Below are 20,100 nucleotides of genomic sequence, written 5' to 3' on the forward strand. Positions count from 1 at the left end.
ACAAATACAGCTTTACAAATACAAGTAATAACGTTTAAGAGTAATTTTAATCTATCTATCTATCTATCTATCTATCTATCTATCTATCTATCTATCTATCTATCTATCTATCTATCTATATTATATTCATCTATTATTATCTATATTATATTCTATTCTATTATATCATATATCATATCATATCAATCATATTATATTATATTATATTATATTATATTATATTATATTATATTATATTATATTATATTATATTACATTATATTATATCATATTCTATTCTATTCTATTCTATTCTATTCTATTATATTATATTACGGTCATCGATAGCGTGTGTGTGACATCGCCGATGATTGTCGACTAACTCCGAAGATGACGATGAGCAGACAACGAAGGGGCCTGGCGAGTGTGTGTATGTGTGTGCGCTGAACTGAGCGGAGGTGAAGAAGAGGAGGATGAAGCTGGGAGCGGAGGATGGGAGGAAGAGTGGAGTAAGAGACAGGCTAGCTGTGTGTGAATGAGTGAGTGAGTGAGGAAGAGGAGAAGAAGGTCGTTGGAGGGACCGAAAACAGAGACGCTATTTTTGGGATAAACCTCCGGAAGCTCCCGAACAGAAACTTTCAACTTTTTACCCGCCACAGCGCTGCTTGTTGTGACCGGCGCCGGCTTTGTTTCGCGGCGGGGGTGTCTCCGATAAATGAAGGAATAAAACAGAGCCGCATCGACCTTTTCTACGCAAGTGGGGGAATCTCTGGGACAGTTTTTGCTAAAGGTTACAAGAGAATGGCGGCTAACATGTACAGAGTGGGAGGTAAGGAATGTTTTAGGTTTTCAAGAGCCCCCCCGCAACGTGATTGTCTCGGAAGCTAGGTGGCTAAGCTAACTAGCCGCTAGCTGTCTGCTCTGTTAGCTGCTAACCCTAGCTAGCTCTTTAGCTCCTGAATCCACTGGCATGGAACAGCGTTAAACGTGTTAAACATCCCGTAATGTAACGCGTCTGTAAACTCCAGCAATTAATACAACTATACCGGGTTTTTATTATTAAACATACATGTCCCAACACACCAAATTAGGTTTATTACATGAAAATATCAACTTTTGAAGAGGTTTGCTCTCATAAACCTCACTCGTTGTGTTCGGTGGGTGCTCGTGAGCACTACGAGCTGAAAGTTTATGTCTAACTTAAATGTAAGTGTTTGCTTCGGTGGTACATTTGGCAGTCGAAAATGTGACGTCTTTCTCCGGTCTGACGCGGTTTGTGTACCTACGATAACGTTATGGAAGTAGGTAGCTAGCTAGCTGCTAGCTGCTAGCTGCTGTTGTGTGGTTTGCATTGATCTAACTGTAGCGACGTCTGTGGTAGTTGAAGCCATTCAGTTAGCATTATCGCGTAATATTCTCCCACCCCTATTCCGAGTGCAAGAATGTGATTGGCCGAATCTCCGTCACGTGGTAATTGTGAACTGTACTTTCTTGGGTTTTGTGCGACCATATTCTTACTAAACCAAAGAAAGTTCGCTCTGGTACATTAATGGTGTATTTTAGGCAGTAGATGTATACTTGCAATGAAACTTTGTTTGGCGGCAATCTACTCCAATTAGCAGCATAAGATAATTATGATAGTATGTTTATAGTTTGTAAAAATAGAGTAGTGTCTATGCAATTCCCTAGACTTTGGACCATATAGGAACATATTCTCACATTTGTAAGCAGCAGGGGCTTATTTTTTTCCCATAATTTTCTGCTGTGAGTTGCTCCTCCCTTTCCGCTCTGCGTTGTAGTACTCACTACAAGGAGTAGTAGTAAGGAGTGTAAGGAGCTGTAACAATTACTATGGTCATCTGCACGAATGTTTTTGGGTTGTTTATAGAAAAAGACCTGAACACACTGAACTTGTGCGTTCCACTGCATTGTCTGGTGTTAACTACCTTCCAATGAGGGCCCAGCACAGCATCAGGTCCTTCAAATTACTTAAACTTTGTGAAATCTGATATTATTGGCGTGTTGCCCTCACTCATGACAATTTTGCCAATATTAGTAGTGTTAGTGTGAGTAGTGAGCTTTAATAAGTTTGACGGGAGGTTGTGTGATGTGTGTTGAGGTCAGCGGAGCCTCTGTAGAATCTGCACCCGTGATAGTCTTGCTTAGTACTGTAGTAGTTAAGCTTGAAGTGATATTTGGCTCAAAGGTCATAGGTGAACATATTTGTATCTAACTAAACGAATATGTTCATGTAGAGACAGTGTTCTGCTTTAACACACGTCCATGGAGCCATGAGTGTCCCTTCAAAGACCTACAGACCCGCTTTTTTGTAAAGGCCATGGAAAAACCCATCAGCTCAATTCAGTTTTAAATCGGTTCTCTTAAAGTCACAAACTGTTCTCTTATCATGGTAATTATGGTGTGGAGTGCAGGACAATGGCCCGATTGGTCTTAATTGAGTTGGCTCAAACATGGCTGAAATTGATGTTTGTATTCTGGCTCTGATCATGATGCCCAGACCATGAAAATGGACCAAGACATTGCAAGGCAGGCAATGAGGCAGGGTTATGACCTATTGTACGTCAATTTATACAGCACAGCCTTTTATTGGATGTGAAAACAAAGGTCTACATGCTGCTGTTTGATTCAATCATAAGGTACCAGAGAGTATGCAGCTCAATAATGTTCTTTTAGGCCTCTTAAAGAGTTTTCTTGATAAAGTTGGATTAAAACTGAAAGTGAAACAGATTGTACGGTACCCTGAAATGTGAATCTGAATCTGTGATCCAGGTGAATTGCATCCTGGCCTCGTCTGTTCGCCGCCCTCTCCAAGCACACAATGTTCAGCCCGTATGTAAGATCATTATCGTCCCAGGAGATTAGTCAGAGGGCTTCCTCCTCTTCATCACCCTCAAGCACCCAGCAGCACTGCGCCACTCCAGCTGCATTCGTCCACAACAAACCCTCGCCGCTCGCCAAGCTGCCCCTGAGCAGCCACTTTCTCTCTTTTCCGCTTCTGCACATTGGTTTTCATTCATTCTGTAGTTAAGACTTAAAACGTCCATCAACAATACGTGAATCCTTTTGATAGTCGACGTGTGATAATGCTGAAGGTTAATCTGAGTTGTGTTGTTTCAGGACAGCACAGGGTTTGATCCCCATCAAACGCAGAGTGTTTGTTCTCTGCATCGCTGATCCGTCAGGCCTCACTCAGCTGCTGAAACGTTCCTTCAATATGTCCCACCGGACAATAACGTGGCTTACATCACTGTCGCCACATCTCCAGAAGCAGAATGATTTCAGACTAACCAGAGTGCGAATCAGGCTTTCATGCAGAGTTACCTATTGTAATGAGATGGGGACTCTTCTCTGCAGGGGGGCCCCCTCAATAACTGCATTTCCATCATCATGTTTTAAAACGTTATCAAAGTTCAATTGAGTTTTGTAAAATTGCGCCATTCTTAAGTAAACATGGAGCAGCTTTCCACCATTTTGTTGTTTTCTTGAAACTAATAATCACATATTTGTGCTCTAATGAGAGAAATGACCATGAGCAGGTTAACACGGACATTATGTTCTACAAAATGCATTCTGACAAACACCACCCACCCCAACATGAACTGAACTGTAGATAACAGAGCTGAGTTGAAAGCTTTAGAAGGCTCAATTCAGACTTTTCTTAATTTTAGTTTTTAACCAGTTCCCTTTTGCTTGACTTCTTTCCATTTGTAACTTAAGACTTCCATAACATCAGACCGGGAAATGAAACTCCATACTTCACTCCTACGTAGCCGCTAAGCGTGTTAAGTGTTTTCATCGCACTTCAATTCAGAACTTAAAATCGAGCACAGCGCAGGTCAGTCAACCCTCAAATGTGGTTAGCTGGATTTATCTGTCTGTAAATGTCTGTGTGTTGAAGGGTGTTGTGTCAAAAGATAGTTCACAGAGGAGCAGTATTTGCCGCCTGCACCTTCCCACTCTCCAAAATGCGTGTGGTCCAGTGATGATGTCTCCACATCAATGCGTTAAGTAGAGCAAGAAAGGCCCCCCCCCGCTCATGCTGATGCATTAGATGCACGCTGATGTCCTCCTGAGGCGTCTGTCCCCGCTTGTGGGAGTACCAGATGGAGCTCAATGTGACGCCGCACCACTGAGCATAAATGTGTCAAGGAAGCACTAGCTGCGTTTACATCCACATGTAGGAAATAAGCAAGGGGGGAAGCTATGTTGTTTATTATTATTACTGTATTTGACATTATTGGGGTGAACTCATAAATTAAATGAATTGGTGTGAATTGAATGCTTGTAACATGACGACTTTGAGACCATTGCTAGCTACCTGTTTTCTGGCATGAACTTGCTGTTTGCATGGTATTTCATGAGACAGGCAGTGAAGAACAAACAAAGTCCTTCACAACCTCAAAGCAGTTGCTGTAACGCAAGCAAAAAATTAGTTAATTCAGTTATTAACAATTGATAGCAGGAAATGAGCCGCCTGGCTTTTCAGTTTGAATTCAGCACGGATCCCGAAAAAATCTGGTTGAAGGATGTTCAGTGAACGATTCATCTTACCTCAAGTTGCAAGAGGCTATTTCACTAGCTGAGATGTTAAGATGTTACTTTTTGTGTTTTGCAAAGTGCCGTTTGATCAGATGTTCTCTTTATGAGTGTGACCTTTGTTCTTTCTTCTCTTTCAGATTACGTGTACTTCGAGAACTCCTCGAGCAACCCCTACCTGATTCGCAGAATAGAAGAGCTCAACAAGGTTAGTGTCCCATCAACGTGTTGAATTTTTTATTAAGTGTCGAGCCAGTATTTAAAAAAAGTAGCTAACATGTTTGTTTTTTCCGTCAGAGGATCCATTTCAATGTGGCTACTTAGAATCGACTTTGCTTTATCTGCAACTAGCTAGAATTTGGTATTTTGGACTGAGATCTGTCTTTTTAAGATACATCTTTTGTCTCATTTGGGTTGAAATGCGTAGGCGATGCATGATCCTGAATTGGGTTTCTTCTGTTCTTTAAACTCTGCTTCCTGGCAGCATTGCTTATTGTAAACTAACCAGGCTTCAAACTGTAAACGGCACGACTGACCATAGAAACATCCAAAAAGGTGTCTGGTTCATGGTATAAGCACTATAATGCACACTGAGTCTAGACAATTGTGAATTTGATGGAGTTCACATTTTTCTTAGATTTCTAATGCACATAAACGATACAAAGAGTTGGATTCGGAGAGTGAGAGAGAGAGCAATAGTGTCAGAGGTGGAGAGAGAGAAACGGTGGAGGGAGACTAGGACAAAGGTGGAAGGAGAGAGACGAGACAGGGGGGAGAGGGAGAGAGACTGAGCAAGCGGGAGAGAGTGACAAAGACGGAGAGTGAGATGGGGGGGGGAAAAGAGAAAAGGGTCTTGCGTAGTTGAGTGTAATTCCCCGTCTCTCTCTCTTTGCCCCCTTTTTGTTTTGGCCACGGTTTTGAGCCAAACACAGTGAAGCGTCTTTCACCTCCGTGGTATAACTGAAGCTGCTCACGTAGTTTAGGACTTACCATCACATCCTAAACACACCTTCAGATGTGCACATGCATACTAACATGCCTGCATCTCACCCGCTGGTTATTTAATGACATCATATCAGTGCAGGAAGCTCTTATGTAACGCAGCGGCTGTGTGCGACGTGAGCTAGTTTCCCTGGAGGAGGAATCAGTTTGTTTATGTAATGCTCTTACATTAATGGGTTTGAGCTCCTTCCGAATGCTTATTGGCACAGAGCACAAAGAGTTTGATTTCCATGATACAGGTTGGGACACAGAGCATGGAGCAAACATACGCACTAAATAATGCATGCTACATTTCTGATTATACTGTGACTAAAGTGACAATGGCCAGTAATCTCTCAATTATACATTTCAACGGCCATAACCTTGGGTTAATCAATCAGTCAATTTCATTTGTATGACACGGTCCATACAGTGTGCAGTTTAAAGTGCTTTACATCATCGACTGTCCTTCTCATGATCCTAACCGCGCTTTGCTGTGTCACTTCCAGACGGCCAATGGGAACGTGGAGGCGAAGGTGGTGTGTCTGTTCAGGAGACGAGACATCTCGGGCAACCTCAACACGCTGGCCGACAGTAACGCCAGTGAGTACCCGCCGTGTCTGTCCACTCCCGTCTTAATTTCCTTGCGAGGAAATTGGAACATTGTCTGCCTCGTTGGTTTGGATGTAAACAAACTTCCCATCTTAGTAATTTATAAAGCGTTGTTAAGGGTCCATCCGATTTGTTAAACCCACCCGCACACAAGCATTGTGTCAGTGTGAAGGTAAGTTCTAGCTTTGCCAAATGTGAAGTTTGAAGCTGGAAGTCCCTTACAGTTGGGGGCCGTTGTGAAAGTGACGTCCTAAATGGAAGCAACCTAAATATTTTTTGAATGAAAATCTATATATGTTTTATATACATTGTTGGTATATATAATGTTTTTCCCGAGGCCAGGCCTTACTTCATATTCATCATTTTAACGTATTGGCGTCAAACATCTTCAAATAATGTTGGAGGTTAAAAAACGTAAAAATGAGCTCTGTACGTCTATTTGCCTTTTTAAAAAATGAAACTTTGTTTCCCTTTATGTTTCCGCTTTGCATCTGGCATGTGATGAGGTGGCGTGATGTTGTTAATGACATGCAGACCACTGAAGCCTGATATTAGCCCCAACATCAATACCCATCCCGACACCCCCCCTTTTCTCTCTCTCTCTCTCTCTCCCTCGCTCGCTCGCTCTCTCTCTCTCTATCTCTCTCTCTCTCTCTCGGGCTGCAGTGCTTCAGACAAAGACGTGTACACACACACACACACACACACACACACACCCTCAAAATGGATGCGTTAACGCTGCCTTTTATTAGGCGCAGCACCACATTTATTCTCAAACCAGTGAAGAGATCTGTCCATTCATGGTTTATAGAGGATTGGGGTGTGGCTTCAGACTGTTGGGTGAGGTCATTGAGGTCAGGGATCAAGCTGCTTGTGTTGACTTGTAGGGCCTTAGGAGGAGGAATGCCGTTAAATAAATGATCATCTATTTGGTGTAATTTCTTATTAAGCCGAATAAAACATTTTAACAGTGATGTCACCGAAACCGTTTTTCCTGGCTGTGTCAAATAGGTCCGTAAGACAACAAAGAGTTTTTATTATTGAAAAATTTTAACAAAGATTTCATAGTCAGATGTAGTCAAATTGAAACTGCACCAAAAAACATTCTACCTCCAAGAGGTCAAAGGTTTGGCGTCAGCCTGACTAAAAGAAGGCAATGTTAGCTAGCAATGCACGCTGTGCAGCTCTTGGCATAGTGATGTGAAGTATCAAGCTCAGTGGTCATTATTTGTGTAATTGACAGTAGAATGCACAGGATAACATATTCAACAAGCAAATCCAAATGTTCCTATCCGACGCCCTCCTCTTATGTCAGAGGTCATGCCAGGGGTCAGCTTGTTGACCTGAAGTTCTTTAAACACACTTTTGAGTCTGGTCTGGTCAGCTCAGCTTGGTTTAGTGCTTTGGGATACTGAAGAAGTGATGTAGAACTGTAACTGCTTGCTGCTGTTACGCATTTACATGTTTCTCACACACACTCACACACACACACACCTCTAAGAAGCCGTCTTTGCGGAGAACAAAAGGCCCTTGATTTACCCCCGAGGGCCATGGCACATAATGGGTTAACTCTGACTCGCCTTGTGTCTTTGTCAGAGGTGTGTGTGCGTGCGTGCGTGCGTGCGTGCGTGCGTGCGTGCGTGCGTGCCTGCGTGTGCGTGTGTGCGTGCGTGTGCGTGTGTGTGTGTGTGTGTGTGTGTGTGTGTGTGTGTGTGTGTGTGTATGTGTGTGTGTATGTGTTGGGAGGGGGGGGGCCTCAGGTTTGTGCACAGGGTTTCCTACTTTGTCTGGCAGGGACTCGCTGGACAGGGGGAGGGAGGTGGGGGTTGAGAGGTTAACAAAAAACGGGTGTGGCTTAAGGCACCATCCTCCCTCGCTATCTCGCCCGGTGCCTCTCTCTCTCTCTCGCTCCCCCTCCCGTGCCCTCGCTGACAGGGTTTCCTGTGGCTGAGTGCAGGGGCGGAGTCCAGAGAGATGGAGTGATGTGGCCCCTCCCCTCCAGCTTGCAACAAATTACTCACCCGCCTCAAATTAGGAATGCGCAATCTAGTGGCCGATAACACACACACACACACATGGTTGTTGCCTGGATTAAGAGTCATGAGACATCTACACATTTTTATTGTAGACTAATTAGAAATTGATTCCTAATAAGTTTTTCTTTAAATGACAGAATAAATTGGAAGTGATTATTTTCCCCACCTCTGTGTTTTAGACCCAACAACACAGAGCAGGGACGACCCCCTGAGGGCATAGATCTGCGCCACCAATTTAAGCAAAAGTTGCGATTATGGTTACTGTTATGATGGTTAAAGTTTGCTGCCTTTGTCACCATAACAAGGGTCTGACTCAACAATGTATTTGAAACATGTTTGATTTCACATATTTAGGTAGTCTGTGTGAAGGGCGACACTTTCACCATGGTCCCCATCACTGAGGGAGACTACGTTCGTATGCATCGTTTACTCCCAGGGAATGACTGAATCCCATTCATTGTGTTTATATCTCACTTGCATTTGTTGTCGCAGTACAATGTACAAAGTACGAATGATCTGGGTTTCCCTTTGTGAATGTGTTATGATGTTTGTGTGTGCGTGTCCTCACGTTTTAGGAGAATTTGAGGAAGAGTCCAAGCAGCCGACACTGTCCGAACAACAGAAACACCAGCTGAAACACAGAGAACTTTTCCTCTCTCGACAGTTTGAATCCCTACCTGCTACTCACATACGGTACGTGTTTGCCACGCCTCATGTTCACGCATTCAATAAATACAATGCTGCTACACCAGACAGACAGTTTTTGCAAGGGCTTGTGGGAAGAGGATTGGGGATTTTGTAGATTTGCTCAGCACATTCATGCCTTAGGGGATTAACCCTTTTTTAGTTGTAATGATCTTGTGAACATTCCACTAGTGTTCAGGACAGTAACCACGAGTAATAGGAGGATGAACACAGATTTATCTGAAGCTGTATGTATGTATGTGCGTTTATACTCTCCGTGCATCTCTTAAAGGGGGAAATGTAACGTCACACTCCTGAACGAAACGGATGTTTTGGCTGGCTATCTGGAGAAAGAGGTAAAATTAAAGTTCATATAGACAAATGAACAAAGTTGCAATTTGTTCTTCGCCACAAACCGTTTGGTCATGTCAGACTCACAGTCAAACGATGCCTTCCTCTGTCCAGGACTGTTTCTTCTACTCGTTGGTGTTCGACCCCGTTCAGAAGACGCTGCTGGCAGATCAGGGTGAGATTCGGGTCGGATCCAAATACCAGGCGGAGATTCCTGACAAACTAGCCGAGGGTAAGATCTTTATTCCATAAGGGGAAGCGCATGGTCTCTTTCAAATTGTAAAGAATGAATTCAAAAAGAACTACATTTCTTCGTCATATGTTTACATTGAATCATTCATATTATACTCATTCATAATGTCAACTTTCTGTTTGCCTCAGATGAACTAGATACTCGTATCCAGGAGAAGCTGGAGACGATGGTGTGGGACCCCAACAATCAGCTCAAAGACCCTCAGATCGACCAGTTCCTGGTGGTGGCGAGGTAATGCTCTCCTGGCCGTCTGCCTGCATGATGTCAGGACAGAACAAAGTTTTACCACCCATCCTTGGGTTATGTCATGATTTCCAAATTGTCAGGTAGCACTGATGTTTTGGAGGGCAGGAAATTGGTCCTTTGTTGGAAACGATACAAATGCCCCTCATAGTGGCCATGTAATGAATCCCAGCAGCGCACCAGGACACGCACATAGATTCTGTGTTGAGTATTGACGATGAATTGTAACCAGGAGCTCTGTTTCAGGGCTGTGGGGACGTTCGCTCGGGCCCTAGACTGCAGCAGCTCCATACGGCAGCCCAGCCTCCACATGAGCGCTGCCGCTGCGTCCAGAGACATCACACTGGTGAGCAGCGCACGCTGTCAGCACATATTGGCTCACAATAAAACCTCGACTGAACTGCAGGAATTTGAAATCAAGTAATCTCACTCTGGAACTGTCCTGGAACCTTCCCAGGCTCTTGATTGGCAGCTAAATGTTTGCGTTCCTTCCTGTTTGTCCTTTATGATTTCCTCTTTGTCACGCTGATCCTCTCTGCTCTCAGTTCCACGCTATGGACACGCTGCAGAAGAACGACTACGATCTGGCCAAAGCCATGTCCACCCTCGTCCCTCAGGGGGGGCCGGTTCTGTGCCGGGATGAGATGGAGGAGTGGAGTGCCTCGGAGGCCATGCTCTTCGAGGAGGCGCTGGAGAAATATGGCAAAGACTTCAATGACATCCGCCAAGACTTTGTAAGCCTCCGAGCCAGTTCCTTACCAGGACTGAATTTAAAATCAGCCAGTCATTCAGATCAGCGTGGTGGGAATTTGAAAAGGAGCTTTACATGTCTGGGTAACAAAAGTGTTTTTGTGGGATGATGGAGCTATTGTAGATGTACTACTACAGCTACTTCTGATGTTACCACAGTACAGACGGTGTAAAAAATATATAAAATAGTGCATAAAAATACCCGGAGGAACCCTCTTAGATACCCTCTTCACTTGTGTTGAGGTGTTCTGGTGCCACCTGCTGGACTGGACTGAGCATAGAGATGATATGAGGCGGAACAGGACTCACAGGCCAAGTGATTGTGGATCATGGTTCTGTAATAAGACCATTTTTCCTCCTCTTGCAGCGCCCCCTGCTGGCCAAGTGGCTGCTGGTGCTGTTTAGATGTAGAGGAAACTGAATAATGAGTTGATAAGGAGTCATCTTTCAAGAGCAAAGATGCGACAACAGCACATATTTTGAAGTCTTCTGGAACGAGAGGTTTTAATGTGACTGACTTTCCATCTGTAAGGGTCATAGCATTACGTTACATTACGATCATTTGGCAGACGCTTTTATTCCAAAGCGACTTACATTTCATTACCACCCATTACAGAGGGGGGAGCAATTGAGGGTTCGGTGCCTTGCTCAGGTACACCTTGGCAGGGACTTGAACCGGCCTGTCTCCGGTTTCTAAGCGGAAGCTCTACCCACCGAGCTACTGCCTCCCGTCACCTGACCCGGCTCAGAATGAACATGTAGCACAGATAAAGTTAAAAGGTCTGGACATCAAACTTACTTCAAAGAGCCCTATAGATAAACCACAATCCATGCAGTGCCCTCGTCTTTCTTAAAGACCAACCTACCTCATCTTGTAGAACACAGTGATGCACATAATCAAGAGGCTATAGGATGGAGCAAGATACAACATTGCCATCATCCAGTATGGACAGACTTGTTGAACATACAATGGTCATCCTTCATTAACTCAACCTGCTTGGTTCGTCTGTTTGTTCCTCAGTTGCCTTGGAAGTCTCTCGCCAGCGTGGTCCAATTCTACTACATGTGGAAGACCACCGACCGCTACATTCAGCAGGTATGTGCTCAGAATTAATGGCAAGCCCTCCAGCTCCTTGTGTCCATCGGTTTCTCATCATCCTTTCATTGCCATTGTATTCCACACCCTTAGAAACGACTAAAGGCGGCTGAGGCAGACAGCAAGCTGAAGCAGGTCTACATCCCCACCTAGTGAGTATTGCATCCAACTGCAGCTCCTCCCTGATGGTGAACACCTCATAATAACTCCTCCCTGTTCTTTTCTGCTCCGCTCACCAGCACCAAACCCAACCCAAACCAGATCATGGTGCCGGGCAGTAAGCCTGGCATGAACGGGGCAGCGGGCTTCCAGAAAGGACTCAGCTGTGAGAGCTGCCACAGTAAGTACCAACTCACCAACAGCGTCAGCATTCAGGGTTAGAAGTTTACATACACTTGTAAAGAACATGTATGTCATGGCAGTCCTGAGTCTCTAATAATTTCTTCAACGCTGCCATAGAGTTATTGAAGCGCATACTTCTTTATCACCAACAACATTCATGAAATTTGGTTCTTTAATGAAGTTATTATGGGTTTCACCTCAATTAGGCACTTTTGGTAGCCACCCACAAGCTTCTGGCAAGCTTCTGGTTGAATCTTTGACCACTCCTGATAGAATCGGTGTACTTAAGCTAAATCTGTTGGCTTTATGACATGGGGTTGTTTCTTCACACTGTCCACACAGGAACTTGGGAAGGCCACTCTATGACCTCAATTCTAGATTGATTTAGCCATTCCTGTTCCACTTTTAATGTGTGTTTGGGGTCATTGTCCTGTTGGAACACCCAACTGCGTCCCAAGACCCAACCCTCTGGCTGATGATTTTAGGTTCTCTTAAAGAATTTGGGCTAATTCTCCTTCTTCATTATTCCATTTACTTCCTGTAAGCACCAGGTCCATTGGCAGCAAAACAGGCCAAGAGCATAATACTACCACCACCATTCTTGATGGTAGGCATGGTGTTCTTGGGGTTAAAGGCGTGAGCTTCTTCTGCTCCACACACATTTCTGGTCATTGTGGCCAAACTCAATTTTTGTTTCATCTGACCACAGAAGTTTCCTCCGTAAGGCATTTCTTTGTTCATGTGACAGCAGCGAACTTCCGTCAAGCATTTAGGTATCGCTTCTGGAGCAAGGGCTTCCTTCTTGCACAGCAGCCTCTCAACCCATGCAGATGTAAAACACGCTTGACTGTGTACACTGACACCTGTGTTCCAACAGCTTCTAATTCATTGCAGAACTGCTTTTTGGTGGTTCATGGTTGACCTTTGACCATCCTGACCAATTTTCTCACAGCATTAGGTGAAAGCTTGCATTTTCTTCCTGATCGTGGCAGTGACACAACTGTGCCATGCACTTTATACTTGTAAATAATTGTTTGCACAGTTGATGGCTGCTTTGAAATGGCTCCAAGTGACTTTCCTCACTTGTTCAAGTCAATGATCCACTTTTTCAGATCCGTGCAGAGCTCCTTTGACTTTCCAAGACCATGTCCTAGTCCAGGGGTCAGCGACCTTTACTATCAAAAGAGCCATTTTGGCCCCTCTCCCACAAAATTCAATTCAAATGGAGCCACAAAACCTATTTTACCCTTACAATTAAGATAAAACAGAGCATAAAGTTACATGTATCGTTACATGTATAAATGCATGCATAATTGCACATCTAAATAGTTTGTGAATTATTTACTTAGTAGCTCCACGTACAACATTTTTTGTTGTTTGCTAATTTCTCCCCACATATCAAGCATACAGGTAAGCCTGAATCATTCCACAAACAAATGAATCTGTCCACGCTGAATTGAACTCTATTTTCCTCCGAGACTTTCCTTTTCTTTGATTTATCCATGGATAGCTTACCGGGGGTCAGAAACTCGAGATAAGCCACCTGCAGGCGGCAGGGAGAGGCGCCGGTGTGAGACACATATTTTAGTTGACGAAATATTAAACACTTTTCTTTATTTCAGTGTCACGGTATCACCTCCATCTCCAAAATCAGAGCTTTATTTCCATATTTGTTTTCTTAAAATCTACTGGGACTTGCCTGCGACCCCTGTCCTAGTCCATGTTAGAAAGCCAACAAATTTAGCTACACTACACCAATTCTATCAGGAGTGGTCAAAAAATGTAACCAGAAGCTTGTGGATGGCTACCAAAAGTGCCTTATTGAGGTGAAATTGGTCATGGGACATGGGTAACCAAATATTAGCATTGCTGTACGTATACTTTTGAGCTAGCGACACAGATTCTGTCACATTTTCAGTAGACCCATAATAACTTCAGAACCAAGAACCAAACTTCATGAATGTAGAAAAAATAAGTTGTAGAAATTATTGGAGACTCAAGACTGCCGTGCATACATGTTCTTTACAAGTATGTAAACTTTTGACCACAACTGTATGTTATTTGTTGCATACTTTAAACCTGATTATCTGTCCCCATTGTAGCGGCTCAGTCCCCTCAGTGGTACGCCTGGGGGCCTCCCAACATGCAGTGCAGACTGTGCGCCTCCTGCTGGATCTACTGGAAGAAGTATGGTGGCCTGAAGACACCCACGCAGCTAGAGGGCGCCACCAGAACTGGATCCGTATGTCCCAGTCCATCTTCTCATTAATAACCCTGATCTGCGTTTGGATGAATGTTTGTTTCAGTTGATCTGGATCGTCTTCTTTCTCCCAAATCAGGAATCAGGTCCTCGAGGTCACATGACCCGCCAGGAGGCCCAGGGCTTGTCGCCATTTACCCGCAATGAGGGCAGAGCCAAACTGCTGGCTAAAAACCGTCAGACCTTCATCCTGCAGACAACCAAGCTGACTCGTGTTGCTCGGCGTGTATGCGAGGACATCCTGCAGCCTCGCCGGGCTGCACGTCGACCCTACGCCTCCATCAATGCCAACGCTGTCAAGGCTGAGTGTATGTAAACACGCACTCACTCTAATTAATGCATCATCAATGATGTTTGACTAGTCAGGAAAGGTTGTTGATTGATGGATTGACTTTGCATTGGTTAAACACTTTTTTTAATTTGATGATTGACATTGTTTCTTCAGGTATGACCAGGCTGCCTAAAGCCACAAAAGCTCCGGTAAAGAGCCGGGTGATTCCTCGGCAGTCGCTGGCCAACATCGTGAAAGATTTAGGTAAGAAACAAATAACTCTTCACTTTCACAAACAAACATTAAGAAGTGTCATCCTTCAGACGACCAATGGTTGTTGGTTTTCTCTCTGCAGCCATCTCGGCCCCTCTGAAATTGAAACCCCCTCGGGGAGCTCCGCCCCCAATCAACCGCAACCAGGCCAGCCAGCCACGAGTGGGCGCCAGCCTGCTGGGGAAGAGGGCCTTCGACAGCGTCAGTATTCCCCAACAAAGGGCTGGATTTCACTTCACTCATTTAGACGCAACTATACTTCTAGATTTTGTGAAAACAAAAAATTAATCAACCAATCACAATTGTTTGAAACAACAGACATGTTGACAGACTGTCTGTTGTTTTTGTTCAGAAAATTATTATTATAATTTACAAAAAAATCAAAATTGTTATCAAATGCAGCTTTATGAAGCTTGAACCTGCATGTTAACGTTTTGATTGGTCCACAGGCTACTGGCATGTCTTTCCCAGCCAATGGCAGGCCGTTCTCCTCAGGGATGAGGACCACGTCTCAGTCCGTTATCAAGCGGCAGAAGGTTAGCCAGGGAGAAGCTCCAAACCCTGTGGTGTTCGTCGCAACCAAGGACACCAGGTGCATTTAACAGTTTGTATTCACACTGGAATGGACCACAGAAATGCCTCGAAAATGTAGTTCAAACTAAGAATCTGGATGCATCTTAGCCTTTGCTACTGTGATGTCCAATTTTGTTGCAGGCATCAAAGTTTGTGACACCACATTTCTCTTTCGAGCCCCACTCGATCTCTAAAGTCAAACTGAAAGCACACCCTTTTTAACACAGTGGATAAAAAGCACAAGGAAGCCAAGGAATTCCTGCTAATAACCCACAATCACAGGGTTATTAACCCATAACCCGAAAGTGAAAATAGGTGCAATTTTCCACGTTAATATGATAATTGAGGTTCTTTATAGTACATTAGAAACACCATTCATTTGAACTACGTTGAATTTGTTAACATTTGTTGTGTAAAGCTGGAATGGAAAAGTGACTGAAGTAGCCTCGAGTTGGTTCTGCAGTGCTGTTCCTGGCACTAAACACGATTATACTATGTTGCATTTAGGAGTCGGTTCTCAAGAAGCTAGCGAATTTTGTGGTGTGTCGCAATGTTTTTGTGGCAAGTTGTATTTCGTGAAAGACTTGGAGCTTCTGTAGGACGCCAAATAGTCTTGCTGGTAAGTACAATATACTTGTGAATTGTACTTACCAGCAAGTTCTCGAGTGCTGGTCCAGCTCCTAAAAGTAGCGTTTGACATGCCCACGCCTTGCATTCTAACGGCGTAAACACCATCCTCTCTGGTGGTCTCTCTCCAAACAGGGCTCTGAGGAAACATCTGACCCAGTCTGAGATGCGCCGGGCAGCGAGGAAACCTCACCTCCCAGTCCGGATCAAGCTGCCAGCGCCGCCTCCACCCCCACCGCCTCCACCCCCCCGCACCCTGGCCATGCCCCTGCTCCCCTCCAGCACTAGCGAACCCATCGTGCTGGAGGATTGAGGTGGAAGGGGCATCTTTGAACAGGACTGTGGGGGTTTGGGGTGGGGGGGGGGGGGGGGGGGGGGGTGGCCGCGTTGGTCACATGACGCCATACCAGTAGTTTTTTGTTCCTCTCCCTTTTGAGTGTCTTTTTTTTTTTTGGTACTGTCTGACTTCACACACACACACACACGCACACACACACACACACACACACACACACACACAAGCACTTAAATGGCTGTACATTTACATCACGTTTTACAAGACACACACACACACACACACACTCTCTCTCTTCGGGTTTGTTAACGTTTTATTCTAGCTCATTAATTATTTTTGCTTTGCCCCTTTTTAATGACGCCGACTTTTAAAATGTGTAATTTAAATGAAGTAGTTTCTCGTTCTGAAACCACGGTGACAAAGCACACGTTTGTTTTTTTTCTTGACTCTCTCCAGTTTTGTAAATAGAATAATCGTTTTGGGGCGATGCCTGCACAATGCGAGTGGGGGTCGGGGCTGTGGACGTGTAAGGTTCAATGTTTCGCTCATTTGCGTTGCCGTTGAAGTGACATCCTGGCGGTTTCACAAAGCGCCATGATTTTCAGGTAAATTCACGTCCGTCATTGACTGACGAAGCATTTTTTTTGAGAACTTCATGTAGAGTTGCTGGATCATAATGGTCCACTCTATGGACTACTGTCCTGATAAATTATGTCAGTGACTTTGTTCGGACGTAAATTTTGTGAAAATCATAATGTTTTGTAAAAATGGCAGCAAATCGCTTTGTAGCCTGTTTTTTTTTTTATACGCGTTACTCTGTGTTGACACTGCGAAAGACACGATTGGTGATGTCTGATTTGACTGATTGATGTTTGGGTAAGAGGGTCAGGTTTTGCACTGTTGACAATCTAGTTTCTGTGGAAACGATGAAGCAGGATGAATCTTATCCGTCGCTCACGTTAACTCAAGATTCGCGTTGCAAAACCTAACCTGTCGTTACCTCCCGTTTGATTCTTCGTTACTACTTACTACATACTTGGTGGCGAGTCTGAGACGGTGGTGGACTCGGGTCAGTTGGGAAGTCTGCATAGAATTGTGGGCGATTACGTCCTCACGTTTCTACACTCCATCCCCTGACTAGTTGGACCAAGCAGTGGTGAGAAATGCAACAACACGGAATTGTGGGAATTGATCATTCCAAATTGGAAGAAAAAAGGCTAAATTCCAGGAAAAGAACAAAAATGAGGATTTGTCCTTTCGATCTCAACGTTCAGATCGATTACTGCTAAGTGTTGCCTTCGCTCATTAGGTTTGTATGGAATCAGAAAAGATGAGCGACATCGCTCTTCAAAATGGTTTTCCATAGATGGCGGAGCACAAGGAAATGATTTTGTTTGAAAACAACATTCAGTTTCTCAAATAATTCCATGACCTTGAGAAAACAACTTTTGTTTCCTTGAGATCTTAAAAAAGGAAGAAAAAAATATTGTGTACCTTGGGGGGGGGAAATGGCTGGAGACAATGACCTCGTTATCTCAGGAAAATATTGTCGGATTGTTCTTAACGTGAAGCCACATCGTTTCCGAATGAAACTGACAGGATAGTGTCACTGGTCGGTTGCCGAACTAATAAAGCAGCAATATGTAATGTGTACAGAAGAGGATCGAGGTTATGTGAGATTTCCGATCAGCTCGGATATCAGAATTTTAAAGCGTCTCAACTCGGGCGTGCAGATTATGTCATACGTCCCACGGATGCAGGCAGGTCACCAGCAGCGCTTTCTTTTTCACCCAAATTTCCACAAGAAGGAATGGGATCCAATACAGAGGAATGACTTCACATGCACGCAGAAGGTGAAAATAATCCTATGAATAATCAAGGTTTATACATTTTTCAGGTTTTAGTAGCCTACTGTTATCTGGCCACATCTGTACAAAACACAGAAGTGCGGCATTTCAGATCTCATAGACACCAGTTAACCAATCACATCCTTCTTGTCGGAATATGGGTGGGGTAAAACAAATAACGCTGGCCAGCAGAAGTGCACCAACGACGCCTATTGGTTGTCAGATCTGAAAACAAGAATAATGATTATCGTAGTCGGAACTGGGGAAAGTCACCTTTTTTTTCTCCTGGTCCACAATCTTCTTGGTAAACGATGCGTGACGTAAGTGCAAAATGAAACGCTTTGATTGTGATTTTGAAAATGACGATGCAAAAGGACATTTCAGCTGTGTAATTTTCTTTTTCTTATAGTTTTCCTACTTTGTTCCGTCGTCATGAAATGCTCAGCATGTAATTTGATCATGTAGTTCCTCTTCAGTATGTGAATCCCTATGGCAGCGAGGGGTTTTGTCAGATTTATACGCAGGATTGCTCCTAATGTTTCTTAATAAAAGAAAGATGGAGTCAAAGTGTTAAATTAATGGCAAGTACTAATCTGTGTAAAGTGAAACCTGGCATATTGGAACTTTTTTTTACATCTGAAGTGTGTAATTGTGGCTCTGTTAAAGTACTGCACAGCGTTGCTCTCCATCTGGCGGGAGGGGGTGAACAGAGCGGGCTTTGGTTTTTTAGGAAAGAGAGACGAAAGTGCTACAATTGAAAAAAAATTTCTCAACTGTTTTTTATTCCGACATCTCTGTATCTTTAATGTATCTTGATAAGAAAAGAAATAAAGATTTTTTTTCTTTGTGGTCACACGGTGGCGCTGGTTCTGTTTTTTGTTCTTCCAGGTGGCAGATTCTGTGTTTTTCCTACCACTTGAAGATATTTTTTTTTTTATAATTTTTTTTATTTTTGCGTAATGTACAAACCACTATATATTTCAAATTTGCAATGGAATTTTTAAACATTTCAAATGGTTTTTGACAAAAGGATCATATATTTGTCACAAAGTTCATAATGCAATGATAAAGTATTTTAGCTAATAACATTGCAATACTGAAACATTACTAGTTTTTAAATTCACATTCATTACATAACTTTCATTAATTATTTTAATGTATGCTTCTAATCAAATCTGAGTGGCTCCCTAAGCACAAACTGCTCTCATCTGGTACATTTTACAGTGAGGTCAAGTAACTGAAAGGATGAAAATTCTGTGTCTGCTGAATCAACTGAATCAAAGTATTTCTTAGTCAAAAAAAATCCAAATATCAATGAGTCAAGTTTATAGGGCTCAGACGTCTGCTTGAGCTCCCAGACTGAATCTGATTACAATCTTGGTTTCTGGTGTTGTTTTCCACACTGGCTCTTAAAGCTGCTGATTCTGTCCTTCAGGATGTGGATTGGCTTGCCTGTAATAATGAAATCCAGGACAGTGCAGCATAATTAACGAATAAAGAAACAAGAATATAAGATAAAAAACACAAAAATAAGATTAACCACAAATATAAGATAAAAAACACAAAAATAAGATTAACCACAAATAGAAATGATATAAATGTGTGGCTCTTGTGTTTATTGTGACTAATCGGACAATCCACATTTACACAGCCAATACTCTGATAACTTATCTATACTGCAATTGAGGCACAAATGAGAGTAAATATGTATACATGGATGGATCCAAAGTGCCCAGTGTCTAAAACACATTTACATGCCTCAATAAATGAATTTAAAGGCACAAAATCGAGGTCTGTTACTCTGTAAAGACATGGTAATTAGTCATGATTTCTGTCTCATATATTTGAAGAATTGTTTTGAATCAAGTAAATCAAAACAAACATATCGTGGTGGCAATTTAAGATTCTAAAGCATCAATTATTTCCCATCTTTAATTATTTTAATCATATATATGTGTTGGTTTTGTTGTAATTAATGGTGTTGTGCAGATTCACTGACCCCTCGCGACGATTATTAGAACCTTAATTTGATTAAATGTGTGGTGACCCCACTGGTGACGTGTTTCCACA

The 20,100-nt window shown here is 43.2% G+C and overlaps 1 protein-coding gene across 1 annotated transcript; it reads left to right on the forward strand.

The window, feature by feature from the left end:
• Positions 1 to 379: 379 nt before the first annotated feature.
• Positions 380 to 18,883, forward strand: mta2 (metastasis associated 1 family, member 2). Its single transcript, XM_076151194.1, has 18 exons — positions 380 to 808; positions 4,677 to 4,744; positions 6,027 to 6,120; positions 8,741 to 8,858; positions 9,142 to 9,205; positions 9,315 to 9,432; positions 9,582 to 9,684; positions 9,943 to 10,042; positions 10,242 to 10,430; positions 11,468 to 11,542; positions 11,636 to 11,694; positions 11,782 to 11,882; positions 13,987 to 14,126; positions 14,224 to 14,452; positions 14,590 to 14,679; positions 14,771 to 14,889; positions 15,138 to 15,280; positions 16,024 to 18,883. Exons 1-18 carry the CDS (start codon positions 781 to 783, stop codon positions 16,199 to 16,201), a joined length of 2,016 nt encoding a protein of 671 aa, XP_076007309.1. The 5' UTR covers positions 380 to 780; the 3' UTR covers positions 16,202 to 18,883.
• The last annotated feature ends 1,217 nt before the right edge of the window (positions 18,884 to 20,100 follow it).

Source organism: Genypterus blacodes, unplaced genomic scaffold (assembly GCF_046128005.1).
Source record: "Genypterus blacodes isolate CSIRO-AG114 ecotype Tasmania unplaced genomic scaffold, CSIRO-AGI_Gbla_v1 ptg000002l_1, whole genome shotgun sequence".
Classification (NCBI taxonomy): Eukaryota; Metazoa; Chordata; class Actinopteri; order Ophidiiformes; family Ophidiidae; genus Genypterus; species Genypterus blacodes.